This window comes from Gopherus evgoodei, chromosome 7, assembly GCF_007399415.2.
Source record: "Gopherus evgoodei ecotype Sinaloan lineage chromosome 7, rGopEvg1_v1.p, whole genome shotgun sequence".
Taxonomy (NCBI): Eukaryota; Metazoa; Chordata; order Testudines; family Testudinidae; genus Gopherus; species Gopherus evgoodei.
In genome coordinates this window covers 102,347,057-102,367,392 of record NC_044328.1, presented here as the reverse complement: position 1 = coordinate 102,367,392, position 20,336 = coordinate 102,347,057, and the positions used below count along the sequence as shown (strand labels likewise).

The 20,336-nt window shown below is 38.5% G+C and overlaps 1 protein-coding gene across 2 annotated transcripts in view; it reads left to right on the top strand.

Annotated features, from left to right (window-relative positions):
• Positions 1–20,059, top strand: part of BICD2 (BICD cargo adaptor 2) — a 157,567-nt gene extending 137,508 nt beyond the window's left edge. The window contains exons 7-8 of one of the 2 annotated variants that reach the window (XM_030569360.1): positions 14,466–14,676; positions 17,877–20,059. In XM_030569360.1, the coding sequence (XP_030425220.1) occupies positions 14,466–14,676; positions 17,877–17,882 (217 nt within the window). In that variant the 3' untranslated portion in view covers positions 17,883–20,059. Of the gene's footprint in view, positions 1–14,465 lie in introns of both variants that reach the window. The other variant, XM_030569359.1, reaches the window with a different exon arrangement.
• The last annotated feature ends 277 nt before the right edge of the window (positions 20,060–20,336 follow it).

Sequence of the window (20,336 nt, the reverse complement as noted above, 5' to 3'; positions counted from 1 at the left end):
ACATCTGTTTATTTTCCTGACTTTGGTAAATGTTAACTAGACACTGTCTCTAGTTTTATTACAAATATGAAGTGGTGCTTTTTTTTTCTTTTTTGGACCTTTTATTGGTACCATCCACTCTTACAGTTTAGCTGTCGTCTGAAGCAGCTGTTGAAAGCATATATTTCAAAATAATGAATCTCTGAAAAGTTCTTCATAATCCACTGCCCAAGTTAACATTTTGGAATTTGGTGTATATCTTAGGAACATCTGCACCTAGAATTCTAAAAAAGCAAATCAAGAAAATCTGTGTGCTATGAAGAGATTCAATCTAAGAGAAATGGTTTATTCTTAAAATAGACTCATAACATGGAAGTATAGTTGCACAGCTTGATATAGATTTATTTTATTAAAACAAGTAAATCATTTCAAATTGAAAAGAAAAATTAAACGCCCCACAAACCACTCTTATTTATTAAAAATCTACCTAGTAGTTACTACTTAACATATTGTAAATTGGTAGCTAACTTGATCAATAATAATTGTTTTAAAGTAAATTCAGTGTTTTAATGTGCATCTCTGTGATGAATTTATCAAAAAACAGGAAATGTAGTGTACACACTTTGTTTAGCTGTTTGTTTATTTTATCCAAAAAGAAGCTGGTAAAATAACACAGATGTGGAGAGAACTCAGGTAAAACAAGAGATCTTGTTTCATACATTTCAGAAAAATATTTAAATCAAGAGACTACTTCCAAAGAGCTATAAAGCTGTTAATGAGGGTCCTTTGGTTAAGGGGCTATAGTAGCAGTGCCAAATAAGGAAATCTCAATAATGAATGTAGAGGATTAACTATTCTGGAAGGAATTTTTATACAGGTATCTTATCAAATTTAAACTTCCAAGTAGATAAAGTTTTAAAAGTCATCAGATTTGAGCCAGATATTTAAAAGCACGTGCAGTAGTTGATTCTTTTTACAATTATCAAATCAGGTTATTTAAACTGTGATTTTGTCATTTATTTGTTGAGAAGCTTGAAAATAAGATTTATTTTCTATGAAACAGTTTTCCTGTAAAATTGTGATGAGATTTAAATTAACATGGCTAAAATGTAAAGGTAGAGCAGGTCAAAATATGTTTCTAGGCTGACAGTCATTTACAGAAAAAGTTACAAAGGGCTACATTTTCTAAGGCTCATTATGGAACAAAACACAATATTAAAATAGATAAGAAATATACCAACCTTGGAATTTAAACAGAAGTTAGTATTTTTTATTAATTCAGTAAGGAAACATGGAGGAAGAAGACTGCAGCCTTCCTGGCAGTTGCTTTGAGCCATCTGCACTCAACTGTGAATAAATCAAAACACCATGATTGTAATTTTCCAGCAGTCCCTAATACATGGGAATGGTGATTCAGCAGAGGTGCAGGGATTTACAGCATCTGAGGCTAAAGATCAAGAACACATGCTAGAATGAAAGAGTGTGGTCATAAGAAGTTGACTTGGTGAAGGACAGAAAATAACTGGCCCACAAGTCATTATTTAAGAAGCTGTTGTACAATGGCAGTCTAAATACAGGGCATTACTGCAGGTTTGGGAGAGAAGCTTCAGTTATTCAGGAAAAACCCAAACCCTGATCAAGCAGGTATTAATTAATCACTAGCATAGAAAAGCTGAAAGAAAGGAGGAAGATACTTTTTGGTTTCAATTTGAAGACTGGCTAATTCTGATTCCATTGTTTTACTCTTTCCTCTTGTCTGACTTAGCTTGCCCAGGCCCTAAAAATAACACTTTCTCGTATTAGGAAACACACCTGCACCCTTCTAAAAAACCCACTGAACCCAGGATGTGTACATAATGATCTTTTACTGTGACCCTTATCATTCCCAGACATAATTGGCTGCCTTGTGATTTCAAGTCCCTCAGGGGAGAGATTTGTTTCTTTAGTTTGCACAAAATTCCTCTCTTACCATGATTTTCCTTTATTCGTAACTGAACACAGAATTGACCAGGTCCCTACTTACAAACATTCAGACCCTGCTCCCTGTGCTGCACTGCCTATATCCCTTTGCTAACCCTCTATTTATATCCATGAGTCATGAGCAAAGATCCCAGATTTTCCAAGGCACTTGGGCATTGCTCTCCTCGCTCAGCGTTGCAACACCTAACTCATTTAGGAGCCTAATCAAAGGGGATTTAAGTGCTTCAATCCCATTGATGGAATTTAGACTCCTAAATCCCTTTTGAAAGTGAGTTTTAGGCTCCTAAATCATGTACAATTTGCGGCATTGAGTGAGGGCAGCAATGCCCCAAAACCTTTGAAAATCTGGGTCAAAGAGACCGACCTGGTCTGTGAGCCAGTGTGAGTCAACAGAACAGTCTGCACTGCCTCCACAAGGACCTGACTCTGACTCTTGGTCACACTACAGCACTAAGAATACACGAATAAGAACAAAATGCCAAGATTCAGCAAAAAGACCATAGCAGTAAGACTTACTGTGTCAGGAAATAATGCATGCGAAGATCAAAGCAGCTAAGGAAATAAGCAAGATATAATTTCAGGATGAGGAGCAAATATTCCAGTAAAAGGGTGCAAATTCAACTGGAGACATAAAAGCAAAAGCAAAATGAGACATTTATCCATTCCAAAGACAAAACATTTTCACATGTGGTGTTCGTGTGTTTTATGTAAGAACCTGAAACCTCAGATCAAATAATTCTGTTCAGACCATTCTGCAGAAATATTCTGCCTCTTCTTCTAACAGAAGAAAAGTACTTTAGTTCTGACGAACCCTAACCCTTTAGTTCATGCATCTGACGAAATGGGTATTCACCCATGAAAGCTCATGCTCCAAAACGTCTGTTAGTCTATAAGGTGCCACAGGACTCTTTGCTGCTTTTGCAGATCCAGACTAACACGGCTACCCCTCTGATACTTAGTTCTGCAAGGAGGACAAAATGAACACCAGCAGAAAAAAAGAACTTGCCGCAGCAAATTACAGATTCCCTGCTTCAGAGAGAAGGTTGCTGAATCCACTGAGCTGAGCAAGAGCCTGAGGAAAATGGTTATATATAAAATCAGCAAACAAAACCTTACAGTGAATCTCTAAAGGGAAACCATCTTCTCAGAAGCTAAGTGAAAATGAGATGAGAATAGATGTTTTCCCTCCAGAATAAAGATGGAACCGTAATTAAGAAATGGCATTCAGCAGAGAGTAGATGACTTTGACAAGCAGTGTACAAGTGCACCTAGATGAAATTAACAAGTGTCCTGACGCTCCAGTACTTCAGCAATAGGAGGTGAAGGGGAAGACAAACTCTGCAACTAGTCAGCAGGAGGGAAGATGACGTATTAGAAAATGTCGGCAAGGCGAGGATAGTGCATAGTCTGAGACTAGTATTAGAGTTGGAGGAGACTAGTTCAAGAAGGCTGTCAGAATAACAGAACCAGGCTGTGACTTCTACTGCCCAAACAGCAATTAATGAATAATTACTGTTCACCATCACAGAGAAGGCATCTAACTGACAGTGTGAAAATGCGATGAAGGAAACAAATGTAAACACCGGCAGAGTGGTTAAAATACCAAAGCTAATTTGGAGGCTAGCCTCTTGTTCAGACATCATAGGGCCTACAGAACACTAAAGAAGAGCTTAACAATGGAAGCTGTAAACTGAGCCAGAGCACAGTGAAACTTACATGTAAGAGAAATACATAACTAAATGGGCTTCGTATTGGACTGGGACGGTTTTGGAACAAGTTGTAGAATATTTCTGTATTGGATAAATGCTTGGTTCAGAGAAGCCAGGTGGAGAACTGTGATCTTGAACACAAGGCTAGAGTGGAGTTTCAGAAGTCCTGATTTCTACAGCCAGTGATACGGTATAGCTCAGGGACACTGAATGATCGTATGTGTGACACCTTTTCCAGGTCCAGTACTGTGCACTGTTAATGTCCTAGATGCAAGTAACAAGACACAGTGGCAAAAAAAAGAAAAATTCAAAATGTATTTGATAGAAATGGTGTAAAATGACACTAGTGGCTTCTTGTACTGATTTATGTATTTATATTTATACCAACAATGCACCTATCCTAGGATGTAGGCACTGCTGACATAAGATTGAAAAATACAATGAAAATGGCCAACAGCTTCCCTCAAACCAGAATATGACCAGAGCTTGAAAATCAATAATGTTCTCAAATCCCCTTGAGGATAGCCGTATGAATAGGTTCATGACTGGGACCGCGGAGATCTGGGTTCAGATCCCCACTCTGCCTCAGCTTTCCTGTGTGATTCTGGGCAAGTCACATAATTGCTGTGTGCCCCAGTTCCACATCTGCAAAACTTGGATAATGAGACTTCCTCACCTCACAGGAGTGTTGTAAATACTTGGCAGGTTTTGATTTTAACCAATGAAGGTCCTGCCTATTCGAGAAGCTGCCATTTTGGTTAGCTGTTGGCCGGGTGCTCTCCATGAAAGGGGCTTTAGAATTTACTCCCCATTAAGTTCAAAACAGCTCCAAGCTTTTGGAAAAGAGCATGGGATGAGGGTTTGTATTTGCTCTAGTCTATGGGTACTTTCATGGCCCTCATTACCACACGATACGATCATCTGACCATTTTGAACTTAATGGGGAGTAAATTCTAAAGCCCCTTTCATGGAGAGCAGCCTGCCAACAGCTAATCAAAATGGCAGCTTCTCAAATAGGCAGGGCCTTCATTGGTTAAAATCAAAACCTCAAGTGTCACTCAGTAACTAATAGATAGCTAGTGGTGGAGAGCAGCTGCAGAGGCCCTCTGTTCTATATACGTAGCCTAGATGGAAATTAAATGGTTCACCAGGGTTAGTTTCACCCCTGATACAGAAATGGAGTTTCCTGTGGATTTCATTTAATGGTCAATTCAATTTTTTTTTCAAGTTTGGTCGTGGCCCTTCAATAGGATGGAAGTAGGCAGACCCTTGTGGTAGAGTCCCATTGCATTCCTTGGAAGTGGAGAAGGACTGAAGAGTCCAGCTGTGTGGATCTGACCTTGGCCTTTGTATTATGGAGATATTTCTCCTAGGAAATATCAAGCTGCAGAAGAGATTATCCATATAATTTATTTTCTAAACAGTTATTACAAATAATTTGCAAAAGTATTTATTCCATATGGCTGAGATAAGTGATCTAGGAAACTATATATTGGTTATAATCTGTACTTGATTCTTAGCCAAATGGCACCAATCCCATAATTAACTTTCTTTAAATGTGCAGTTCAGGTGAGTTTTCAATGTAAGATATCCAGGAGATTAGGGAAAAAGTAAGAAAAGTCAGAGTCAAGATTTCCAATAGATATTTGAATTGGTTTGATCTCTACTCTCAAAATGTATAAATCTGAGGTCTTTTCTCTTTGACCTGATTTTTGGATTCATGTTTTTTTTTAATACATTTGAAAGAATGGCTTAGCTTACATGGATCTGCTAATCACACGTGCTACAGATGTGTGATCCCACACAGGCAGACAGGTCAAGATTATGAAACAACTTCATAAAATGTTTCAGACACTGGATTAGGACTAGAACCTTGATCCTGCAGTTGGATCCACAGGAACTCATGTGCAAAGCCATAGTGACACCACTCAGAATTGGGTGGTCTTGGGATAACTACATTTCAGTTAGATTGTTTTTCTCTTTTCTTTTTTGTTTGTTTTCCTTGCTATGCACTTTTGTGTCAAGGCAGCCGAGGGCATACGGATACGTGTGTGTGTGTGTGTTGTATTAATCTAAATGAAATGAGTTGGGAATTCAACACCTTCCAGAATTGAGACCTCAGTAAATGACGGCTAACTTCTATAACCTTTAGTCAAGCAAAATTCCATGAAGTCCAGTGGGAGTTTGGCTTGAGAAAGAACCACAAAATTTGGCCTTACGTGAAAGAAAATTTGTAAATTAGAGGCTGGCCATCTAAAATGAACCACTGTAACTTTTTTGTTTTTTCTCTCTACATTGCATGGTGAGCTGATGCAAAATGTCAGCCATTTAAAAATTGGAATTCTAATTAAATAAATTCAAATGGTGTATAGCTTGGCTCTAAATCTTGCCTTCAGTACCCAGCCCAAATTAGGGATTGTTTTGGAGGTAGGGGAAAAAGGAAGAATCTTTACTTCTGCCCTCTAACCTACAAAACAGCAGCAGAACTACTGTGCATTTTCTACTGTAGTCTTGGGTGGAAGGGTAACGGAGCTACATAATGACAGATTCACCTTCTTTTCCCTGACCTCTCTCTTCCTCCACATGCCCACTCCTCTAGCAGTATGAGCACACTGTTTCCTCTGCAGGTAAGGGCCTCTTCGTTCCTGCTGCTGATGGTAGGTTGTTAGGAATTTTCTCATCAAACTTATTTCAGATGTAAAGACAGAGCTTAATATGGCAGGTAGACACTAGTACCTCTTATAGCCATGCTGCTCTTAGTTTCTGTTAGGGTCTATTTTTATTTAAATGTCTTTTAGCCATTGCTTTGATATATTTTCCATCTTTTAAGAGGAAAAATTGGGAGACTTTAATCCTCTCTGCTCTTAATTTCTAATGCAGGTGACAGTTTACTCTAATGTGGTAGAGGCTAAGGTAGCTGACATTGTTCCCAAAGAGGCTTCTTCAGTTAGCTCTTTCTACTTGTTATGCTTTACTGCTGTCTTATAAATTGGCATTGTACTGATCAAAACTGAAAAATGGGGAAAGGTAAATGGGTGTAATTAAGTGCAGGTGTCAATAGCTACATGGGTTGCATTTGCAAATACAGATCTTAGCACAGTATAAGAATATGGCAAAACACATGATTAAAAATATATCAGGGTTAATTAACCATTCTGAACATACTGAAATTCAAGGTGATCAAAAATGTATGCAGAAATAAGGAGAGATTGGCACATGCAGTAAATAATGCTAATGTTAAACTGCTTTGGAAAATGAGGTCTTTAACCCTTGAGACATTGATATTCAGCATGCTTTTGATTTTTGTTTTTAAAGAATAATTTAGCTTTAGACATGGACATTTTAAATGTTTTTAACTTTTAGTTTTATAGAGTCCTTCCTCTATCTGGAATTTTCCTCTCTCTGTATCATCTGAGTTTGTTTTTTTTACAGTGCTGCTTATTTAAAATTTTACAAGTTGATGGTTTCCTTAAATTCTTGTTTTCCTGGTTAATCATCAGTGATAAAGTAAGCAACATCAAAGCCTTATATTCAAGGTCTGCATCATAATATTAATAATATAGATATAAGAGTAGCATAATTCAAGTCTGTGCACATACTGTAATTTTTATAATATAAAAAACAGTATGTGCACAGCAGACTTGAATTATGCTAATTTTATTTTCCTTTGTAAGCATAAAAGCTCAATTATTTTAGTTTCAAAAGTGTGTTTGGAACAAAGGAAACTTCAGTTCCACCCATCTAATGATGCTGCATTGAGTACATACTCTGAAATGGTGCTTTGCACAAAATGTGAATTTATAAAGAGGGAAGATATTTTGTTCTTACACTTGCAAAGCTACAAATCAATATCAGTGTATGTAAAAACAAAGTCATGATGTTAGTGTGAATTGTTATACTGCATTGATATAAGGCAGTGCTGGAGACCGTGGTTTCTAAGTATACTTAGGAAAGGACTAACACTCTGTTGAAGAAAATTAAAATGCCAATAATAAACAGCCTAGGGGAGGAAAGCAGGTCAGTGGTCCCAGCACCCCAGCTGTGTAAAGTCTGCATCCACTTCTAGTAAAACCTGGATCTTTTTCAACCTGTTTAAATGGACCACTATTCTTACATGCAAAGTATCACTTTTCTGGTTCTACAAAGGAATCCTGAATAGTATCAGGCACAGAACCGGTTAAGATACTGATTTATTTCACTTACAGAATAATTTAGCCTAAAGAACCATTCAAGAGAATGGATTCAGAAAAGAGAGCCATAAAATGTCTCATATGTTAGTAAAACTCCTAGACATTCTAACCCACACATGAGATCAGTCATTCAGGACAGTAAGAATCCCAACTACATTTCTGCTGGTGCTAGCAAGAAACCACCACCTGTATTAATGAAATAGTGTGAGAATAAGATGGGGGGGGGGAATCTCATCATATTTTAAAAAATAGTAAATCATATTCCATTGTCAGGTTTATAATGGCTTTCGTTTGATGTTTAAGCTTGCATTAGCAAAAAGCTTGGTGGTGCAATGGTTTTAGTGCAGTAGCCTTTCACAGGTGAAATCTTAGATTTAATTACAACTTAGATCAAACATTCACTGAGTTTACTGGCCTTATTCTAGTCTCCTACAGGCATTTGTCCATGTTACCAAACTACCATCCAGCTTGGCACAACTGATTAGTCTTTGATCAAGAGACGCCTAGATAATCCTCAGCTTGCAATGTTCCTGCTATTAAGGTCCATTAGCAAAGCTGTGTGGGAAGCTGTATTCTGTTTTGCTGCTGTATTCTTGTTCCTAGCCAGCCTCTCACTTTCAGGGGGACTAAAAGTGAAATCCGCCCCCATCACCTCCTCAAAGTCTTTTAATACAATTTTTGGAATGGAAATCAAATGAATGGCTGCAGCAGTTATAAATCAGCCTCACTGTATTGAGGTTGAGGGCTGAAGTTTGCAGTTCAGAAAGAACCAAACTATCAATTTCTTTTCAATCTGAAAATATTTGCAAAAACAGAGAAATTCTGCTCTGATGTTCACCCTGTGTTGATCTTGTTACCTCAGTGAGGACTGAGGGGTGGGTGTGGCTGGAGGAAGCTGCTCTGTGCAGCATCGGCTTCCAGCAGTCCTACACTAGGAACGCAAACGGTGTAAACTGGGACCAAATTTGGCCTAATGAATCATCATGTTTTAGGGCCAAATCACATTCTACTGCAGGGGAAAAAAACAAGAGGTCACAAGATACTATGAAAACTCCATTGGCTTACAGTAGCCCAGTTTCCAAAGAGTCTGGTTTGGGGAAGGAGGTGGTAGATTTGCCGCCTCATGGTGTCAAACCGGTGTGTGCTCCCTCTTCCAAACACCATGGATGTCCCAAGAACTGTAGGAAAATCCCACAGATCTCTGGCCATCCTGGGAGATCTTTAGTCCTTTTGGGCTATTCCTTGTGCTTTCAGCCTCCCCCCTCACCTTTTGGCAACAAAATCCATCTCCATCTGCCAGCATAGAGGGGATGGTGCAGCAGTTAGTACTGATAGGGTCCAAATGATTCATTCCTGTGAACATCTCTCTGCAGGATTGCTGGGACATGCAGCATAGGGCAGCTGTCCCCAGTTACACCCACACCTCTGTTCTCATTCCATAGGTGGGGAAGTTCTGCAGGGAAGCTTACATGGGACTGCAGGGAAGCTTACTCAGAGGGGAAGGGAAATGATGGTCCTAAAGGTTTATTTTTCCTTCATCCAGCACATTTAGGGAAACTTAAACTTGTTTCCTGTTGCTCCCTTCCTTCCCCAATACCAGTGACAGATCAGAGGGGATGACTTGGCCCATGATTTGGAAAGTATAAAGTCTGGTTCCTCTAGCTTTGGTGCATTTTTTCAATTTTGCCTTGGAAATATATCTGTTGTATTAAACTCCTCTTCCTATTTACACAGGCTCTGAAGTACCCACAGTTCTTCGCCACTCCTTCCTGTCCATGGCATGGATTTTTAAGTCTTGCAGCTGTAGTCCTTTTCTCTTCAAGCTTCTTTTGACAGAGTCTTTCCATCTTTCCTCGGTCTTTCCTTGGTCTTCCGCATCCTTTCTTGCTCCTGTCTTCCCCCTGTGCTTTTGTTTTTCTCCCATTCTTCTCATAAGTCCAGACCACCTCAAGCATACTCTCTCCAGCCTATCTATCACTGAGAGTCCCAAGTTTATCTTCCCCCTAATGAATTCCAGGTGCACTCTGTCAATCCTCCACTTACCTGCCATTTGTCTCAGTATATTATTTTCTACTATCTGTATCTTTTTTTCTTCCGTCTCTGTAAGACTCATCTTTTCCAAACCATAGAGCAAGCAGGGATAAATGCATGCAGCATGCACTTTTCCTTTCAATTTGTTACTTAATTACAGGTCCCACAGCACTCCTGCCACCTTTTTCACTGCTGTCCCAGCACACTGAGTGGTTCTTTTCAATTCTCTGGATGTCCCTCCAGTAGTGCTAAGTGTACTTCCTAAGTACACAATTTTTTTTTCCGAATCAGCTTAAGTACAGCCATACTGGGTCAGACCAATGGTCCATATAGCCCAGTAACCTGTCTTCCAACAGCGACCAATGTCGGGTGCTTCTGGCAGAATGAACAGAACAGGTAATCATCGAGTGATCCATCATCTATTGTTCACTCCCAGCTTCTGGCAATCAGGAGGCTGGGGACACCCATAGGGTTGCATTCCTGACCATCTTAGCTAATAGCAATTGATAGACCTATCCTCCATGAAGTTATCTAGTTCCTTTTTCAACTCAGTTATACTTTTGGCCTTCACAGCATCCGCTGGCAATGAGTTCCACAGGTTGACTGTGCGTTGTGTGAAGAAATACTTCCTTTTGTTTGTTTTAAAACTGCTGCCTATTAATTTCATTGAGTGACCCCTGGTTCTTGTGTTATGGGAAGGAATATATAACACTTCCATATTCATTTTCTCCACACCAGTCATATCATTTTATACACCTCTATCATGTACCCTCTGAGATGTCTCTTTTCCAAGCTGAAAAGTCCCAGTCTTTTTAATTTCTCCTCATACAGTGTTCCATACTCTCACTCATTTTTGTTGCTCTTTTCTGTACCTTTTCCAATTCTAATATATCTTTATTGAGATGGGAGGACCAGAACTACACGCAATATTCAAGGTGTGGGCATATCATGGATTTCCAGAGTGGCATTATGATATTTTCTGTCTTATTATCTATCCCTTTCCTAATAGTTCCTAACATTGTTCGCTTTTTTGACTGCTGCTGCACATTGAGCAAATGTTTTCAGAGAAGTATCCACAATGACTCCAAGATCCATCTTGAGTGGTAACAGCTAATTTAGACCCCAACATTTTGTATATATAGTTGGGATTACGTTTTCCAATGTGCATTACTTTGCATTCATCAATCTTGAATTTCATCTGCCATTTTGTTGTTCAGTCATCCAGTTTTGAAAGATGACTTTGTAACTCTTAGTTAAGTCCAAAGCAGACTGCAATCTTCAGTAATTTTGTATTGTCTACAAATTTTGCCACCTCACTGTTTACCCCTTTTTCCAGATCATTTATGAATATGTTGAACAGCACAGGTCCCAGTACAGATCCTTGCAGGACGCCACTATTTACCTCTCTCCATTCTGAAAACTGTGACCACCTAATCAGTTACGGATTCATGAGAGGACCTTCTTTCTCATTCCATTACTGCTTATTTTGCTTAAGAGCCTTTGGTGAGGACATTGTCAAAGGCTTTCTGAAAGTCCAAGTACACAATATTCACTGGATCACCCTTGTCCATGTCTGTTGACCCCCTCAGAGAATTCTAATAAATTGGTGAGGAACGATTTCCCTTTACAAAAACCATGTTGACTCTTCCCCAACAAATGTTGTACATATATGTGTCGATAATTCTGATTTTTTTACTATAGTTTCAACCAATTTGCCTGGTACTGAAGTTATGCTTACCAGCTTATAATTGCCAGGATCACCACTGGAGCCTTTTTAAAAAATTGGCATCACATTAGCTATCCTCCAGTCATTTGGTATAGAAGTTCATTTAAATGATAGGTTACATTCCACAGTTAGTAGTTCTGCAGTAGCTTCTCTCCTGAAATGTCTATCAGCCACCCTTCTTACACTTTTCCTACTTGCACAACTTCAGTTTTCTTTGTTTACCTTCAAACCATGGTCTTCAAACACAGATGCCCATTCTGATACCATATTAGCTAATTTCTCTTTGCTGTCAGCCAAAGGGCCTGATCGTCAGCATACATAGTTTTCTCTGTCTCCCTGCTGGCTTGATTCTCTTACTAATTACCTCCATAACTAGGCTGAGGAGAAGAGGCGTCAGCACATTTTGTCTCAGGGCTTGTCTACATCAGAAAGTTGCAGCGCTGGTGAGGGAGTTACAGCGCTGCAACTTAGGAGGTGTACACATCTGCAGGGCACCACCAGCGCTGCAACTCCCTTTTTGCAGCGCTGGCCGTACTCCCGTTTTGTCTCGGGTGTAGAGGATCCAGCGCTGGTGATCCAGCGCTGGTAATCCAATGTAAACACTTACCAGCGCTTTTCTTGACCTCCGTGGAAGGAGGAAGCCTCTGGTAATCAAGCTGGTCTCCTTTCCCGGTTTATTCTCTCGTTCCCGGACCCTGAGCAAGCAGGTCTCCTTCCCTGCGGTTTGCAGGGTGGTTCGGGGAACGCGAGAGCAAACCGCGGCGAAGCTGGTCTCCTTTCCCGGTTTGCTCTCTCGTTCCCGGAACCCCGAGCAAGCAGGTCTCCTTCCCTGCGGTTTGCAGGGTGGTTCGGGGAACGCGAGAGCAAACCGCGGCGAAGCTGGTCTCCTTTCCCGGTTTGCTCTCTCGTTCCCGGAGCCACCCTGCAAACCGCAGGGAAGGAGAACCGCTTGCTCGGCGGTTCGGGGAACGAGAGAGCAAACCGGGAAAGGAGACCAGCTTCGCCGCGGTTTGCTCTCGCGTTCCCGGAACCCCGAGCAAGCAGGTCTCCTTCCCTGCGGTTTGCAGGGTGGCTCCGGGAACGCGAGAGCAAACCGCGGCGAAGCTGGTCTCCTTCTCCGGTTTGCTCTCGCGTTCCCGGAACCCCCCTTGAAGCCGCCCAACAGCGCTGCAGTGTGGCCACATCTAACACCACTTGCAGCGCTGGTTGCTGTAAGTGTGGCCACTCTGCAGCGCTGGCCCTATACAGCTGTACTAATACAGCTGTAACAACCAGCGCTGCAAAATTTTAGATGTAGACATGGCCTCGGTCCCACCATCACCTCAAAACTCTCCAAGGATTCCATGTATTGTTACCATCTTAGGTCTTTACTCTCGCTACATCTCCTCCATGAGAAAAAAGGTAGATTCCCATCTATGGCACTGAGTCCAGTTGTCCCTGGTACGCTAACCTGCACTGCAGTCTGACTGCCCTGAAGTTTGACATGAGCATTTAGGGGCCACTATTGGATACTTTCTTCAATGTGTATTTCAAAATAAAAACTTTTCTCCTGCAAACTCAGTTAGACGGCAGGCTGGCCTGTGCTGCTGTTGAAGTCAATGGGAAAATAATCAGGCCATTTATAAGGCAGTCTGTGAATCTGCATTTGAATGCAGATTTTTTTCCCCTCTCTGCTTTAGATTATACATTACTAGTAGCTTGACAATACATCTCGCAAGAAGGATCTCCCTGGTGGTGGTTTGGCTTTGATTTTTATGAAGATGCTCAGTTTTACAGATATGTGGCCATGAGAAATTTCTGCTGGTGTACAGACATATTTATTTTTACAGCCACACTCATTATGTTTACATACACTAACCACACACCTACACGTGAAGGACTTCATTTAAAATTGCTTATGGTGCATGATGCAGTTTTAATAGCTCTCAAGCTCAATGAAAGTGATTACAGATTTAACAGCTCACAGGCATTTGTGGAGCTTGCCCTGCAAGATGCCATGTAACGCTGGAAGGGCCCATCTTTTCTTTGTTAGAAATTCATTTCAAAACTGTTATATTGAAAACAATGATTTTTGCATAAAAAGACATACTTGCTCAAAACAAAACAGCAATAAAACACTAATATCTGGTCTCTTACACCAGCAAACAGGGGAGGTAAAACTGGAGTTTGGGAATCTACATCTGTTCCTCTTTAAAAAAAAAAAAAAAAAAAAATCTAGTGCAACAGTGTTGGGCAGTTTGTAGGCCTTTTCTTTGGGACAGGAGAGAGTGACTGAGCTTAATATGAGGTTGGATTTGCATTGGAACATACTGACAAGGGGAATTTATTAAACGGCTTTCAGCCTCGTGGAAAATAGGGAAATGAATTCATTTGAGTCAGTGGTAAAACGGCATTAATGGTCATTTCATTAAAAGTTATAGAACCCTTTTGTTCTGACCTGTACTTTTAGTTCTAAAGTCCTAATTTTCTGTAATAGAATACCCCATTTCTGTGAAGAATGAGTCATCAGATGTAACTGATCACTACAGGTCAAGTGCAGGGTGCTCAATTTTCAGACAGAGCCCCCTCACAGAGCTTCTAGGTCTCATACTTTGGGTAGTCAGGGAGGCCTATAATGAGTACTTTCATATATAAAGTGGGAGAAGTTGAGCACTAAATGTGGGATTTGGAGATCCGCAGAAGAAAATAATTGTGATGCAGTGGTTTTGCTGAAGTTTCTATATAAATATACACACAACAGATTACAAAACTCCTTCCTATCAGCCTGTGGCCATGTCACCTGAGCACAAAAGATTCATGCTTTGTAGTGGAAAATAGGGTTGCTAAAGATTCTTGATTATTTCATTGCAGATGTGACGAATATGTCACCCAGCTGGATGAAATGCAGCGCCAGCTTGCAGCAGCTGAAGATGAGAAGAAGACTCTGAACTCCTTGCTTCGTATGGCAATCCAGCAAAAACTGGCACTGACCCAGCGCCTGGAGCATCTGGAGCTTGACCATGAGCAGTCCAAAAGGGTGCGCACTAAATCTGCTTCCAAAGCCAAGACCAGTAACCCGAGTGTAAGTCATATCCGGTCCTGTGGAGACAGATCTGAGGGGTCTGTCCTTAACAACCAGGTGTTTTGTGAGAAGTATAAGATCTATTGTGACTAGAAGAGGCATGTAGGAAATCATATTATGCATCTAATTTTTATGCTGTAATTGTCAGCATAAATCCCCACTATCTAATGTTGCAGTGAGTTGACTTGTACTAGTATGTTGTTAAACCGTGTAATACAAATGGTATTATGGTGGTCTTAACTGTAACTAATTCATACATATGGAGATCTTATTAAGAAGTTAATAGTGGAAAGGAACTTTTGTTTCCACGGTTAACATGTATGGTTTTGCTGTTTATGGCTAAGTGTTAAAAGTTTATACCTGATATACTACATCTGGTGTTACTAACTGTAGTTTGATTAGCACAAATGTGATCCTTTCCCCAGGGTTACAGCATCCTTCAAATAAAAAAAAAAAAAAAGGCTTTCACAAAAAAAACAAACCTAAAATCTCCTTGTTAATCTGGTTTGAAAAGTGGTGAAATGCAACACTGGAAATTAGATGTGTGACATGGAAATGCAGAACATTTCAAAATCAATACCAAAGCTAGATTTGCCCGCTGTGGCAGTCATCAGAAATTTTCTGCCATATCACCACTGATCAAAGTCCCAAAAGGCTTTTATAAGCTATAAAAGTTGGAGAAATATAGGATACATTCTTAAACTCTGCTTTCTTCTCTACTTCAGAGGGTTAACCTAAAGAAACTTGCACATTAATAGTCTATTAAAAATATGCAATATTACCCCATCTGGAATAAAATTGAAAATTAAAAATATTAGGATCCTAACTAATATGCAGTTTCACATTAAAGTTATGCTGTGAAAAAGTGTCATGTATGGAAAGGATGTTTGTGGTCTCATGTTGCTTTTTGCAGCATAACAGTTCGGGGAAAAAAAGGTGTTTTTACATATTACTATATCCACACCATATCTGTACAGAATTTATATGACTGTGTTCTACTATTTTTAAGTCACAATACAGTTTTTCTCAGCTCTCAGTATTAATCTTAATGGGATAGTGTTTCAGAGCTCTGTTTGTTTGTGGGTTTTTTTAATATTAAAAAAAAATTGCATTCCTTATGCAAGCACACCTTTCACAGGGCTCTACATTATAGGCACAGGAAATTTAACCTGTTCATCTTGTTATTAAATATTAACGAAGTAGGTTAGCATATGTATTAATCTTAAAAAAAAATACTTTGTCTGCTATTGGACTTTTAAGGGGCCTTTTTAGCCACTTAATTTCAATATGTTTGATAACATAAAAAAGTGTACTTCATAATTGGTGCCTATACAAGTGATAAATATACAAGATTGAAAAATGTTGCTTTTAAAATTGTGGAAAATTTGTGGAGCACAATAAGGCACATTTTTTTAAAAAAACAAAAGTTTTTAAAGTGCCTAGCCTCAAACTTTATTTTAATGTAAAGCCCTGTTCATTTTGTACTTTTTCAAATAATTTTGTATGCTTATAGTATTATCTAAAAGTAATCCAAGACTGCACAGTTGTCTGCTGATAGTGATGTTTTCCAAAGCCATTCTAATGATCCTAGTGTTGTACTGCCTCATTTCATACCATTTCTTGTAGATGGTCAGCAGCTTGCTTCCTGTGTATCGCCGCTCTGCCTATAAGTAGTCAGGAGTTATCACAATATAAATATAAAGTAATAAGGAGCGCAGCCTGCTTTTCCAATGGAGGGAAAACAGTCTTTGGTTTCTGAGAGATTTTAAAAAATGCTTCTAAAATCCACACAAGTAAATTGTGAAGAAATCTGACATCAGAGTTATGAAAAATCTTTTTAAAAGAAATATTTGAATGTGGCATCCTTAAATTTGGTGCCAGAATCACATTTGCCAATATCTATTTTTTTTAAAGAGTGGATTTTCCAAGACTAGTATATTGCCCAATTACCTGTGTACGTGAGACAGTAATTGTGGCCCTAAAAGCAGGCCCCTGTGCATCAATTATTACTTTATTTTTAGAAAACACTGTATACTCCTGAATTTGAGCTTTAATATTGCTATGTAGCAGGTTTGATATTTTTAGAAGCAAACACCTTTTAACAATTTTCAATCCTGCTTTTCTCCTCTTTGCTGCACAATCCTCCAAAAGGCCTTTATTCTCATTTTTGCATTGTGGGTAATTATAAAGAATGCCTTGTAAAAGTAAGCATTTAGATTACTAACTCATTTTGCTCCATTAGAAGCAGGTATCATTTTGTTTCCAGTTTGGTAGGAAGTTGTTAATATAATTTTTATTGCTTCCCTGTCTCTAGTGGTAGTATTGTCACAACATAGTAATGATAGAAAAGGTAAATTTAAGAAACGACATGCATTGATTAGTTTTAAAGTCAATTGAAACTTTATGGGAAGATTTCAGTGTTATCAGAAGGTAACTATTACTATCCATATTGGCTCATATTGTCAGTACAGAATATGGATAGTTTTGCTACATAGCAACCAGCTTAGTAATCCTTTCCATTTTTATTCATCTCTATGGCTCTTAAAATAAAAAACAGCTGGACTATTTAAGCTTGTCAAGTGTATGTTTTAAAACCTGATCTAAAGAGAAATGAGCAACGTGCATAAGTGACCTGTTCCTGCTGTGTGTATGTTTAGATTAATATATTAAAGATTATGGGGGCTAGTACTTTTGTGAAACACATCTCTTGAAACTTACCTATGCTATGTTAAGTCTTTCATTTCCCTTTCAATGGGTTGGAATTTAGCTTGAAAAACTTATTAAGCCATCGCCTACCTCTGCAAGCAGGCTCTTCTTTTGAATGATTACCATTCTCTGCATTGGCCTGCATGATATACTGACCTGCATGTCTTTGGAGAACCTAAATCTCCATTGATAATGGCTTTCGCATACTCACTGCTGTATCTTTTGCTGGAAAAGCATAAGCTTTATTCAGTACTTGTAAGAAACCTTCCTGCAAAGCTGTAGCTTCTGAGCAGTACTCATGTAAAGCATTGTTCATTAGCTTGGAAAGCACATGCCTGCTAAAGTGACTGCCTCTACCTTGGGGAAACTAACAGAAAACTCTCAACCGACTAACCTGCTATGGAGATCTTGCAGAGCACTCTGTATTAAGTCAGTTCTTTAACTGATGAATGAGTACCAATTTTTCTAATGTTATTCTGTTTTCCATTTTTCAGCTTTAGAGTAGTTCCTGGAGAAGGCCTTTCCAACAGTGCAACAGTATTTCTTAGCCTGCCTCATTATGGTTAACAGTGGCAGCCTGTTGCACAAAGAATGGAAGCCACTGACCTGATCCTAGATTGTTGGATTTTTTAAAAAACAACTTTTTCCAATATACTACCTGCAATTTTACTTTTATGTCTCAAGTTATAAAACAAACAAGCTTTACCTATAAGTGCTGCTGCAGGAAGAAAACTTACAAGTGCTGAAGAAACCTACTTCGAACGTAATGATCACCATATTAGTTTATGATCTACTAGAAATGTTCAGATGGGGGGGATTTTTCTTATTTCATTGCAGATATTCATATTTTATCTGATTGTTAAACCTGTGCACTTTTGATATTTTGTTATTTTACTTTAGCTTCTTTTAATTCCTTATGTAGAAGAGTTTATATAAAATGCAGTGGTCTGTGCTCATAGTCTCTCTCCCCATTTTGGGCTTGTGCTTGTTGATTTTCTACATCAGCATGTGGCAGAGATTTGGACTATTTTTGATTTTGCTCTAGACAGTGTTTAGAAAAAGAGTTTCAACACGAAAACCAGGAGCTCTGCTAAACTATGTATGTGCTGTGCTTCGGCAGCTTTTTTTATTATTATAAAATGTTTAAGCTTTATGTGTTAAAATTACTGATTTTTAACTGCCATGTTCATTAAGAAATCCAGGGTATTCAAATTCTGGGGTTTTTTTCATATTGTATTATTATTCTTAGGAATAGTTCAATGTAACAAGAAGAAAACTTGACTTTGCTCTAGTTAAAACAGTAATAGGCACTTGAACAATATGAAATAAGTAGTGTTACCTATAAATTCCAGAATTTCTGGGTTTTAGGAAGGTATGAAGTATTATTGATTAACAGAATTTTCTACAACTGTATGGTTTAAATTCCAAATTGGAATTGTTGTGTTACTTCTTCATTTTATTGTGCCAAATTATGGTACAGTTAGAAAGAAAAAAAAGTCTAAAGTTGTCAATGAATAGGGTGTTCTATTTCAGCACCTTTTTGTCATTAATTATTGCCAGTAGTGCCTTTAATAATTTAAGTGAGAATCCTAGAATAGCTTAGTCTATACAAGAAGAAATGAACAGTTGTTTTGGAACCTAGTGAAGATGTGGAGCAATAAGTGCAAAGCGAACTCCCCTTTCGCACATTTTTAATGGGTAGTCTTAATATAGAGATTATATATACACAAGAAATTGTAAAAAATACTGTTAGTCAATGATACTTCATCATGCAGATCCTTGCAAATTCAGGGGTATAGGGAAAAAGAAACAAAACAAACCCGAATACGCTTTGGGAACCAAATGGACCTTTATTGAACAAATGAGCAAGATGTATTAACACATTTGTGGCTGCAGTACAGAGGTTGTATTGGGAACGTTAATGTTCTGTTAGCTGTGTATGGTGGTGAATACAGTTTAACCATAGTATTGTTTGGAAATGTGAAAGACAAGACATTAATACCTACTCTTGCATGTTATATCTAATCATTGTAATTTCAGGAAACAGAAAGTGAAAAGTGCGTCAACAAGCTGTACCTACCTGCCTTGGTGCTGTTTGTTGAGGCTAGTGTGAATCATTAAATTGGTACTTTCCAGGGGGGTGGGGGGACGACTTCCATCCCTCAAAAAAAAAAAAAAAAAAAGTACAAATTATAATAATATTGTCAGTGGGGAAAAGATTTCTGTTTGCTGGAAGAAGCATTATTATTCCTAGATGTGGGGACTTCTTATATTTTCATCTTCTGTTACAGTATTGATTCATAAGAAATATTGTTACATTTAAAAATTACTGCATTTGTACATGGGTATTTATTTGAAATGATGTCAAAGTACTGTATTATGTTTTATGTGCATTACCTTTTAGTGGTGGATTGGTCTCCATTTAATGTCATATGCATGTACTCTTGCCAAGTAACCTTTACACAGATTTGAAAAAGTAAATGTCATTGGTTAAAAGAAAATTGTGGAAAGCTGATTCTTAAGGTATAACTGTGTTAATTTGATAACTTTAGGAGGCATAGGGGGCAAAATGTTACTTCCAAATTAATACAAAAAGTGTGTGTAATGTAGAAAAGCAATCTGCCTGTGTAAAGGTAGTCGCATTGGCAGTATCAATAAAAGAGAAAAGGAGATCTCTTTACTGTGTGTGTGTGAGATTTTTTTGTTTTTGTTTTTTTGCAATGTTTGCCAATTTAATTAGTTGAAATATTCCTAGGTCATTAAGAATCTTAATGTAAGGTTAAATGAATATTTGTATTTTTTGTCATAGGTTTTACCTGGGAGAAACCTAAAAGATGATTATTTACATTTGCGTATAGTTTGAATAGAAAAAGGAATCCCTATTATTAACTGTCGTTCATATGTTTACCAGTAATTTCTGATGGACCCTTCAGAACTCAGAAGGAAGTTGTATA